The sequence below is a fragment of the Arvicanthis niloticus genome, chromosome 28, assembly GCF_011762505.2.
Source record: "Arvicanthis niloticus isolate mArvNil1 chromosome 28, mArvNil1.pat.X, whole genome shotgun sequence".
Classification (NCBI taxonomy): Eukaryota; Metazoa; Chordata; class Mammalia; order Rodentia; family Muridae; genus Arvicanthis; species Arvicanthis niloticus.
The window spans coordinates 21,340,876-21,353,485 of record NC_133436.1 but is presented as its reverse complement, the minus strand read 5'-3'; the positions used below and the strand labels follow the sequence as shown (position 1 = coordinate 21,353,485).

The window sequence follows — 12,610 nt, the reverse complement described above, 5'->3', positions numbered from 1 at the left end:
TTACCTCTATAATGAAAATTCAATCTCCTTTAAATATATTGCTGCTGTAAATAACCAAAATTTAAATTGAATTACAAAAATAATTCGTGTTGCTAGAGAATGCAAACATCTTTTTTTTTTTTAAAGTTACTTTACAATTTCATCCATACAGTATTTTTGTTTGGCTGGGTTTTGTTTCTGGAATTGGCATTACTGGGGACCAATCTCAGGGTGTCACATGTGCTAGGAAAACACTTTCCTCTAAGCTGCATCCCAGATCTTTTTAAAGGCATTTTTATTTTGAGATGGGGTTTCAAAGTTTGCTCATATTGACCTCGAACTTGCTGTCTTCCAGCCTTAGCCTTGAGTGGCTAGAACAGCAGGGTGCCCTATCAGACCCAGCATACATGCTTAACTATAGCTACAATGCTATTTACGGGGACTCAGGAGCTCGCTCATGTTCCAACTGACGGTCTGGATGCCTTTCTATATGTGAACCTCTCTCCAGATTTGGGAATCACCATTCTACTCTCTCCACTATTAGCTTGACTCCTCATTTTTTTTTTTTTTGCATTCTTTGTATAAATGAGATAATGCAATATCTGTCTTTATACATCTGAGTCATTTCACTCAGTATAATGTCTCAGGTCCATCTGCATTGTCACAAATGGGAGGAATTCCTTCTTTTATAAAACTGAGAGATACCTCTTCCCCTGTGCTCGCTCTCGCGCGCGCTCTCTCGCTCTTTCTCTCTCTCTCCCTCTCTCCCTCCCTCTCTCTCTCTCTCTGTCTCTCTGTCTCTCTCTCTCTCTCTCTCTCTCTCTCTCTCTCTCTCTGTGTGTGTGTGTTGATTTTCCTTGTACATGTTTTGTGGGATATTTAACTTGATTCTGTGTCTTGGCTCCTGCACATGCTGCTACAGTGAACATGACAGTGCACTAGTATCTCTTTGAGCCCTTGATGTTACTGTCTTTGGATGTGTGTATAGAAGGACGATCTCTAGATCACTTTGCATTGGTCTTTTAACATTTTTAAAAGACTTCAGACCATTTTTCATGATGTCTGAACCAGTAATTTCAGCCTGGTGAGATGCATGTGATTTACAAAAGTGTGTGTGTGTGTGTGCAATTTCTAACTATAAGAGAACACTATAATAGGGTTACGTGCTAAGGAGAATGGAAAAGGCTTATCATCTCTTGCTAGGGTCAGTCTGAGTCACCAAGAGATAAATAAGATGCTACCTTGGCACCAGATCACAGCTGAGGTTAATTACCAAAGAGTTGTTATCTACGGCTCTGTCAGTGCTCAGGGGCTGTAGATGTAGACAATGATAATTTCAGTTAAAAGCCAAAGCAGTAAGAAATTCCCAAGTAGTTATGGTATTGTGAATTGTGATTGTCATGGGCTTTCCTCATGCTGAAGAAACCCTAATGCAGGCAAAAGGGCTAGAGATGAAAGTATTGGGGTGAAGAAAACTTCATTTGTTTCCACCAACCCCAACCCCCCCCCCCAAGGGGGGAGGGAGGAAGGCTTTTTTCAAGTTATTTCTTTTAGACTGAAAAATGTTTTGAGTTCTGGCAAGGCATAAGGGGTAGTCACATCCCAACATTTAACCAAAATTATATGTAAAGGGTTTCAGAAGTAAGAGGACACTTAAAATGACAGGTTATAGCTGTGTGATATTGTGTCTTTAGAAAGGCTTCAATAGTGCATTGGTTAGAGATGGTGTGGCTGAGGGGGATAATGTAAGAGAAGGAAAAGAAACATTTCTTCTTCCCCCTTTTAAGATCATAGCTGGAGAAAGATTATCAAATGTGCACAAGTCCATTTAATGCCAAGTTTCTCTGAACTTTGAGGCTTTCATGAGAAAATGCAGACCCAGGTAAATGGGGAAGCATATTTATTTCAGTGCTAAGGATTTCATGAAGAAATCCTTAAGACAGAGAAGTCTAAATGAACAAAGAGGTTGTAATATAACTCATGGTCCTAGAGAAATAAAAAGCCTGCTTGTGAAGACACCGCACCATGTCCTGTGTCTTCAAAAAACATCAAGACATTTGCTGCTGCCATAGCAGAACACTTCCAAACAAGTCCTTTATAAACTACAGCTAGTTCCTTGTCACATAGTTTTGGAGTCCGAGAAATCCAAGATCAAAGTCTGCATCTGGTCATGACAATTATGTTGAGTTGTTGTCTGCTGAAGGACACCACAAGATAACACAAAAGAGGTGGAGGGGAAAAGAGAAAGAGCTGCACGCATCCATATCATCAGACACTGGCATTGGTAACAACCCTCTTCTGCCATAACGATAATCCACTGATGATATCAGAGCACATATCCTGTCCTTCTACATATTCCACTGGGGATTAGATTTCCAACACAAGTAATGGGACACTTTCAACACTTAGCAACAGGGTAAAAATGGTGTTTCCCATCTCTCCAAGAGAGGCCTCTCCAGTTTCTTTGGGGAAGAAGATCAGAGAATGACCTTCCTGGTTCTGCTGATTTTTTTTTTTTTTCAAATGCCTTGTTTGAGGCAATATGTACTGAGCTCCATTGAGTAGAACCCCCTTTTTCTGTTGTCATCAGCTCTGGAACTCATTTATGGAAAGAGATATGAACACACTATAAGGGAATCTGTGGGAGCAAGTAGAGTGCAAAACGGTGAAGCAGGAAGAGTAGACAGATAAAGGCTGTGCGCATGTGCTGAGAGATGGTGGCCCCGCTAAGTTAGGGAAAGGAAAATCCCAAAAGGTGTGGTATTACTACATACAGATTTCAGAATATGAAGGGCTGGCTAGGATGTTTGAGAGATTTGTTATCTGGAGATGAAGAAATTTGATATTTGCAAAAATTTGTTACCTGGAAGGGCAGAGGTATTGGTTATGTCCAGATTCTCACTGTTGGATTTGAGTCACAGTAAATCTTGATCAGTTAAAGGTCGTTGAACAGAACTAGTTTGTACTGGTAGTTACACAGAGATTCACTAGGAAGAACTGAGGTGGGGGTCCTTTTTGTGAAAAGGGACTTACTAAATTACTGTCACTTAAAACAGATTGGTAGTGTAATTTTGAAGCAAGTGCGTGGTTGTGTCTTCATTATTTAAAAAGTACTTTGTTTAATCAAACCGGTGTGGCTAAAACCTTACATATTTGATACAATGTGTTACTTTTCACAAACAGAAACAACAAACATTCATACCTAGCTGTGAATTTCTGTATAATATCAAGCCAACACAGTAAACTGAGATAATTGTTTTTGTAGCATTGACAGTACGGCTAAGGTTTGCAAATACCTACATTGTGTGTGTTGTTTGTTTATGTGAAAAGTCCAATAATAGCAATGTGTTTCATAATCACATCAATAGCTTCATCAGGTTCTGTAGTCAACATAGCAAAAGGATGGAGACTTCCAATGTACTCTAGTAAAAATTGAATGTTATTTTAAAAACAGCTCTCAGCATATCTGTTATGTAAAATATAGTATAAAATACAAGAGGATGGGCAAGTAAAAGGAATTTACCAAGAACAGAAGCAGGGGGGATTTATTGAAATATATTGTACAGGGGCTGCAGATAAGTCTTGCAAGTATAGAGCAGCTGGGGAGACCATATTTGATCTTATCTCATGGGCTAGTTTATAGAATAAGTTGTCTTCCTTGCGGCTGGGCATTTGGGTAGAGGGCCTGGTGATCTATTAGGATTGGGTTCCAAATATTGACCTCATTGCAATTAGGTTCCAAGTCAACATAGCCCAGTTGTTAAAGTATAGGGATTTTTCTATTTTTGACCTTTACCTATTGCTGTGAATTTATAGGTGCATAATTATCTGTGGTTTTAGAAATATTATATTAAAAATCATGTCTTTTTAAATTAAGCTAAATTGTGCCTTTTTGAATTATGTTGGCAAAAGAAAAAAGAGAGAAAGAAAGAAAGAAAGAAAGAAAGAAAGAAAGGAAAAGAAATCAAATAAAAAAGAGTAAAAAGGGACCAACTGGCACCAGTTGCTTTGTCTCCTCCCTTCTGCCAGTATCCTTGTGTTCAGAAGGCTGTGAGCATCAACTGTAAGAAACTGCTGACTGTCCTGGTGCAGTCAGCACGGTTTGTGTTGGCAGGCCTGCTTCTTCAGATGTGCTTTGGGATATTGGCCAATATGCTAAAAATGCAGCCTTGCTGATGTTTCTCTGACTTCAGCATCCTGAAGTGGTGTTTTTCAGCTCTTATCTCCCTGATGTTGGTTTCCCAGCAAGTCTGGTACATTTAGATGAGCCATTAGTTCTTCAGACAAGGCTGCGACAAGCTCTACTTTACATCGGTGGTGGCTTATTACCATTCTTGCCCATGGTGATTCTGTCAATGTTACTTAAGTTTTAGCTTTCTGGGTTTTTTTCCCCCATTAAGATTCAGAAGGCTTTGAGTTTCTCTTACTGATTCAACCAAGCTGTAAAATTCAAGCATGTCTTAATTTTACCTTGTTGAAATCAGTGAAAGCCCAGGGTTAGTTTTGCCATTAAAAAAGAAAAAATTTTGTGAGTGTCTCCAAGTATTACGATAACAAAATGGACCATTTAGAAGTGTGCATGTGTCCCTCAGCTCTGTCCTCAGTCAGTAAACCTTGCTAATGTGTGTGCTTTCTTTAATAACTCCAGCATTTGGATATGGTCTGCATGGCAACATTTTCTTATTTACCTCTTGTTTCACATGACTATGCATTTTTATGTTGCCTTGATTTGCATCATCACACTTCTGTATTTCCCTCTGTACAACTTATTAATATTTGAATTTAATAGTTGAAAATCTAATGTTGGGCATGTTTGTTATGGACATAGATAATACTGTTACTCGAGTTATGGCTAAGAAAATTGCTGGGAGGTAAAAAAATGGTTGTAGTTTTGATTATTTTCAGGTTTGTTGTTGTTCACCTTACGTTAATCTAGAATTAGCAAGTGGGCTTTATCCTTGGGTTTTTTGGCATCATTGTGAGCAGTGTCTTTCTCCATGGTGCCTTGTGGCTCTCTGGCAGTAGTAATTGGTGGTTCTTCAACTGAAGTAAAGGAGTGATTTATTCTAGGAGTACCTTGCCAATAAATTACATGGAGGTTAGCATTTCTGAATTCTAGACTCTCTGCATCTTGGCCTTGCTTTTTTGTGTGTGAGTCACATTAAGGAGAAGGGAATTCAGTCATCCAGCAACGCATTTGAAGAACATGAGTGTGCAGGGAGTCAACACTTAAGCCTGGGACAGGCAGTTTAAAACGTGTAACAGGAACATAGGGATTCATGGACATGCATTAATGTATACATAATCAGTTGAAGCCAAAGGTGACCTCAAAGTCTACTTCACCTGAAGTGACTTTTTTCTCTCAATTAATGAGTAATTGGAGAGAATTTTAAAATACTCTTCATGGGGGCTAGAGTGAAGATTTAGTGAGTAAGAGTACTGGTTGCTCTTATAGAGGATTTAGGTTTGATTCCCAGATCCCACATGGCTGCTAACTGTCCGTAACTTTAGTTCTAGGAAATATTATGCCCTCTTCTGCTCTACACAAATACTTCATATGTGTGGCACAGAGACATACATGCAAGCAAAACATACTACCAAATATATTTAAAGATTATATATATATATATATATATATATATATATATATATATATTATACATATAGTATACACATATACACACTATATATATAAATTACATATATGTGTGTGTATATATAATATATATTATATATAATATAAAATATATATTATATATATATTAAAATACTGCTGGTTTTTATTGTTGTTATTAACGTTGGTAAAAGCAGGGCCTTCGAATGCAGTTACTTGGTTTCAATACCTTAGGGGTTTGGTAGAGGCTCACATGATTAGATTGGTTTCTTGGTAGACTTTATAATTGGGCAATACCTTTCAATATTGGATTCATTCATTCATGATGATGGAAAGCCAATGGAGAACTAACTGTTCCCATTACATAAATAAGCTCTGATCCTGTCACTGCTACTTCATTTCAAGAGAATGGGGTGTTTCTTGAGTATTCCCATGCCCAATATTGTCACAATGGCTCACTGTCATTATCTTTGAAAGAAAAAGAAAAGCATGGAGGGTGGCTCTATGTTGTACATGTGAGTTCTTACAGGCTCATGAGCTATCAGTCTAGAGGGACTTAGAGGGAGATGGTGGCTCTGCGACTTTAGGCTACCTCGTTCTCTTTGTGTTTGCTGTTTCCTCTTCTTTATTAGCTACAAACAGGGCAGTTAGTTAACAAAAGACCGAAAATCCACAGAGCCAATATTTGTAATAAAATTCTGGGCCAAGAAAGCCCTCAAATAAAACTGGATGGTGACAGGCCATCACTAACCACAGAACCTACAAGATTATCACCATGTTGGCGAAAGAGAATCAAGCAAAGCAACTGGGAACTGAAGACCCTCCAAAGACATCACATAGTCTGTAGAAAACACATCGGGCTGCTTTTGAGCAGAGTTCTTCTCCTGTCCAACGTCGGATGGTTTTATAATTTTATTTGTTTTATCTTTCAATATTTTATTTTGTTACATTTTAATATTATCTTTTAGAAGCCTGCTCTTTTCTAGTGAGAGACAAAAAGGGGGTGGATATGGGTAGAAGGGGAGGAGGAAAGGAAGTGGGAGAAGTAGAGGCAGAGGAAACTATAATCAGGATATATTATGAGAGACAAGAATTTATTTTCAATAAAATGGAAAAAAAAAAAAAGGGGCCTAATGTTCCAAGAAATGCATGTGGCATTTAACAGGTTGACTCATTGTGCAGTAATTTCCAGTAAGTTCCTTTCCATTCCATTCTTCCCACCGTAAAAGCAACAGCTGTCTGCTTTTAAACAACAAAGCACTGCACCTAATATGCAGTGAGAGTTGAGTTTGATGGCAGTGATGGCTTCCATTATCCTAGGTGGTGGGCTTCTCTTTGCCAAAGAATTGCATTAGTGCTATAAAATACAGAGTTCCTAGGAACTGCTTTTAGGTGGCTAATTATTAGACCAAGTCTACGTCAGCGTTTTACCATTTTCAGTGCAGAATATTAGGCTTAATTCATTTCCTTGGCTCTATTCCAACTGCAGAATTACATTCTGTTATACTGAAGGCCCTCTCCCACGGCTATGAGAAGAGTCACTTTTCATATCTCCTTTGGTGTTGTGATAAAGTTCATGGAGCCAGTGAAATAACAGCCTTAGATTACAACTTTGGATGGCACATATATTCCCTGAACATAAAAATTACTGAAGCAATTAAAACACACTGTTTCTGTGTGGATGTGTCCTTTATAATACACTTGCACTGTTAGACACAATCTAACTTAACTATATGCCTTAACTCTTGGGGAAGCCAACTGGAGTTTGTTGGCTTTTTGGTAATGGGGAAAGAATAGAGAAGTGATGTTTCTTTGTTGCTTGATTAGATTGGCTCTTGTTTTCCAGGTCCTGGATATAGTTGATAAAGGCTGTGTAATGTGGGGTTGGACTTGTACCTTTGAGTGGTTTCTCTCTTTTTATTCAAATATGATTCTACACAGATACCCAGAATAAATAAGCCAAAACAGCATAGAAACCACAGAAGACTTGCTATATGAAGGCCTGCCTATGAAACACCCAGAATAAACAATCTTATAGAGACAGTAGCTATATTAATACCTGCCAGGGCCTGGGCATGGGTAGTAGTCATAGAGTGTCTTTGAAGAGTGATGGAGTCTTTATGTATGTAAGTAGATAGTGTTGTGGTTGTTTATGTAGGAGTGGACTCATAACCAGTGAGTTGTAACACTGTACAATGCTGGGGACTTGGGGCAAAGCTTGGAACCTGGTCATGTAGCTTTATCTTACTCAGTCCATGGTTACAAGTTGAAGATCTCTGGACTCAGAGATGAACACCTTCCCATAGCCAAACTTAGTTAGTTATAGGCTGAGTTGAAGCTGGAGCTCATTCTTCATTTGGTATTTCTTTGTATATTAACTGTCTATGCTAAGAGCAGGCACAGCAGCAGTGGAATCACAAATCTCTATCCTGTACTTAGAAATAAACAGTTTCAGTTTGTAAACAAGTCTCTATGATGCTGGGTCACTTGCCATTAAAGAAAAGGCTGAAAGTGGGACCAATTAGCACAGTCTGTTCACAAACTCATTGTTCCATTTGTGTTATATAGATAATGTCTCGATCTCTATATAAAGAGGGGGAATGAAATCTACTCAGTGGTAAGTTTGGAAGCAAACTAGTTGGTGTACGACCCGAGTAGCAATTCAGCTCTCGACTAATAATATGAATATGTAACTGGATCTTAGGACCAGAGTTTCTGTCTATGTTGAATATGAACACTAGAGCTGCTGATAGTATAATATTAGGCTTAGAGGATAGTTTATGAATAAGACAAGAGAGTTGGCTTTGAGGAGTCTAAACATATCTCACTTGTAAATGGCTGTAGACTTACCATCTTGCCAGGTATAGTGACACATGACCTTTAGTCCCAGCATGTAAGAAGCAGTGGCCAGCCTGGTCTACAGGGCAAGTTGCAGCATTGCCAGGGCTGTGTACTGAAACCCTGTTTCAACAAAGCAGAAAAACAAACAACAAACTAAAACACCATTTTGAAATCCTTAAGAAAATTGGAATGCTATATATCATATTTCATTTCAATCCAGGTATAACAATAGTTTATCTACATGGTTGATAAGGGCTAGAGAAACGTAGACTCTTATTCTAAACAGAATCCTGAGGTGGTTCTTTGCTTTCTTTCCTTCTCTCCCCTATTCCTCTCCCCTCCCCTCCCCCTCCCTCTCTCTTTCCCTTTCCCTCTCCCCGTCCCCTCCCCTCCCCCTCCCTCTCCCTTTCCCTCTCTGTCTCCCGTTTTCTTTCTCCCTCTCCCTCTTCCCCCTTTCTCTTTTCAATCTTCTCCTTTATTTTTCCAGAAAGGGTCTCGTGTAGCCCAGGCTAGCCTTGAGCTACAGATCCTTTTGTCTTTCTCTTGTATGTGCTGAGATTATGGGCATGCCCCTTCCATGCCTGCCACTGCCCTTTCTTTATTGTTGATTAGCATTTCTCCCAACTAGAGAATGTGCAGGAGCTTGTGAGGAGCTAGCATGGGCTAAGCACTGACTTCAGTTTCTTAACCCAATTAAAAGCATGTCATCTGGAATACCGTCACTACTCTTGTAGGAGGAAGTCAGTTTACTCATAGGAGTCTACCAGTAAGCTTTCCAAAACTTTAGGTTCAGGATCAAGTTTTAAAATATAGAATTAGTAAGTTATTAAATGGCTTACTTTTAACACATTTTTTAAAATTATGGAATCACTGAATATGTCTTTTATGTCCCAATTACCCTTTATTTTCATGATACTGTGCTTCTCAAAGGTGTATAAAATTGTTGGTGTTTAATGAGCTTCAGGTTACGTATGCTCAGCTTTTGTTGTAGGTGCTGGTTTAGCCTTTTTAACCAGAACTGTGAATTTTTCAACCAATAGACAACATCTGGGGAAGACGTGCGAGATTTCACAAAGGTGCTGAAGAACAAGTTCAGGTCCAAGAAATATTTTGCCAAACACCCTCGGCTTGGTTACCTGCCTGTCCAGACCGTGCTCGAAGGGGACAACCTAGAGACGTGAGTTCCATTCTAGCATTCAGTCTGAGAGCACTTACACCTCGTCGTTTTTATACTAATGCAGACAACATGAGAGGAATTGCATCCTTCCAAAGAGATTTGTAACCTGGTGAAATATTTTATTTTGAAACAATTCTTCATCAACAGCCAATTTTTATTACTTCGGGGTTTTGTTTATTTGTTGTTTCTGAATGTGTATTTCTTTTCTTGACACCTCTCTCTCTCTCTCTCTCTCTCTCTCTCTCTCTCTCTCTCTCTCTCTCTTTCTCTGTATGGGTATGTCTTTAGCAGTATCTCAGTCAAATTGTGGTATTATTTACTCCTTCGTTCTTTCATTTATTTCCTTCTTCCCTTTTATAGGTTTCAATCTTTTGGTATAATACCTTTCATTATTTTGTTTTGTTTTGTGGTACTGGATTGCATCCTGAGCCTTACATGTGCTAGGCAAGAACTCTACCTTTCAGTTATATCCTCAGCCTCAAATCACATCTTTTTAATATAAATTATCTCATACTTCAAATACAAATCTTTTCTGACCCCTCATTTTGTGTTTCTTAGTAGTCTTAAAGATGAAACTGGCAAAAATGAAGCATCTTTGTACATACATAAAACAAGCAAAAATGCTTAAAAGTCTACAATTTGAGTTGACAAGCATCTTCTAAAAAATTATGAGGGGGAAAAATTACAATGGGATCATGAAGTGAAGAAAGAAAACTAAAGAGTCTAGAGCCTGAAATGAGAAGGAGAAAGATACTAAAATGAGCCAGAAGTCATGCACGCATGGGCATTTTAAATCCCCAGGCAGTCAGTCATCTATTGCGATCAAAGGGATGTAATCTTAAATCGTTGAATCCCTAACATTTTCATATGTTGGAATGTATGAGCAAAACACCCATATAACTAAAAACTATATGTGGAATGATTGATTAAGAAAGACCCCCAGCATTTATCTCTGTCCTCCGTGTGTAGATCTATATACATGTACACACACCTAAACAAGTACATACACTACCCACAAAAATATAATTTTTTTCTGTTGTTCTCATACCTCATAATAAGACAAATTTAACATTTGCTTTATTTTAAACAGAGCTATTTAAATACACTTAGAAAATGCATGTCTTTTGGGAAAATGCTTTTGTCTTCAAAGATTGTATGTTAATTATTCTTGTTGTTGTATCCAATACACCTTTGACTTGCTGAACACCTGATAAAATTTTCCTTCTGTTTAGATCCCATCAACTTAACCTTTACCATAGCTCATTGTGGCATATAGCAGTGTAGCTAAACTATCAGATAGTGCTAGGATCTAAGAGGGAAGAGAGGAGACTTTTATTGAGCAATGTCTCCTTGTACTTCTTTTATGAGTCATAGACATTTTGCATCCCAAATATCTCCATCCTTCACATGAGCCATCGATAGATAGATGAATATCTCATACTCCTTTTTAAAATTTTTAATGATTTGCCCTTAAACGTTAGAATGAGCATGCCATTTGATTTATGCCCACTCACTTGAGTCCATCTGTGCGTGTGGAGGCCAGAGATTGACATTGGTTGTCTTCTTCAATTGCTGTCAACTTACTGTTTGGGACAAGGTCACTCACTGAGTCTGGAGCTTGCTGTCTGAGCAAGGCTGGCTGGCCAGCAAGTCCTAGGAATCTTCCAGTCTCTGCCTCCTGAGTACTGGGATTCTAGGTGACCAGATTCCATGTGGGTGAGGGGGTTGAATTCTTGTCCTTTGGGCTTGAAATGAACACATTTTACTGACTGAGCCATCTCCAAGATCCACTTAGTGACATTTTTTTTCAAGTAAAAATTAACAGAAAACCATGCAAAATCATTTCATTCTCTGCTTTTGATAAACTATGCTGAAAATGCCTTGCCCTGCTTAGTATAAATTTCCTACCATTTTCTAAGAGGGATATAAGAAGAAGAAAGGAAGGAGCATCTGATTAAATTGGATGCCACAAAATCCCTTTTGAACAAGATTTATGAGCTACTAGATAGTGTGGGTGGGCGTTTTCTTCAAATCCTACACAGAGCTCTGTGGATTTGCTGTAGTTCATTTTTTTTGCTGAGCCTTCTTCTGCTACAAGGTCACTTAATCATCCAGTAGAACAATTTATGTGAGTGGGTAGTTTTGGTTTTTTTTTTTTTTTTTTTTTTTTTTGTAAAGAAAAAAAAAAGGTTTGATTTCATTTATTCTCCTACTTGTGTGAGGAGAACATTGGAGAAAAACCATTGAAGTGGTGAAGGTGTTGAAGTTATTTATGGAGCTGGTTAGAGCTTCCCTTGACTTTTCTCTTTCATCTTTGCAAATGTCATGCTTTAATTTCTGACCAGTGATTAGCCAGGCATGCATGCATGAAGGGACTCTACGGGAAGAAACGCTTATTACTAAATGGGGGTAGACATGTCCATGCTAAGGCTTATTCAGTTAATTTAATAGATCTCTATGCAAGAATTTTCAAAATGAGTAAAATTAAGGATACAGTATTCATAATGAAGTTGAAAAAAGAGCTAAAATAAAATTGTGGCAGGAATAATTTGAGAGTTCTGAGAGATTATTATTAGCTTTAGAATTAGGTTAGTTTCCCTACAGATTAAAACAACAACAACGACAAAAACCCTCCTTCTGGTATTGGGTAGTATATCCATAGTGAGCTGTATCTTTGAAGATCTTACTGTAGCAAGAATCTATGCAGAGCAGGTGCAGTTGTGGAGATGGATGTTCAAGGCTGGAAGGGGATGGGTAGTGGTGCTGAAGCCTGCCTGAGTCATGTGCTAAGGACTCAGAATGGTCAGAGGTGGAGGAAACGACTTACTGGCCAAATGAATCATTTTTACACTCCTGGATTAAAGTTCTAACAGGAAAGTAGTATCGAACACAAAGAATGAGAGAGGCAAAAGCCAAATAATAAAGGGCCTTGTTATCTACACCCACATCTTCCAAGTTTATCTTGAGAGTTCACAGGTAACATTAACGAGAAAAGAGTG

The 12,610-nt window shown here is 38.4% G+C and overlaps 1 protein-coding gene across 12 annotated transcripts in view; it reads left to right on the top strand.

The window, feature by feature from the left end:
* Utrn (utrophin) overlaps positions 1–12,610 on the top strand; it is a 493,014-nt gene that overhangs the window by 454,502 nt on the left and 25,902 nt on the right. For 11 of the 12 annotated variants that reach the window (XM_076926858.1, XM_076926860.1, XM_076926859.1 and 8 more), the window contains one exon: positions 9,475–9,611. In XM_076926858.1, the coding sequence (XP_076782973.1) occupies positions 9,475–9,611 (137 nt within the window). Of the gene's footprint in view, positions 1–9,474; positions 9,616–12,610 lie in introns of those variants that run through there. The other variant, XM_076926865.1, reaches the window with a different exon arrangement.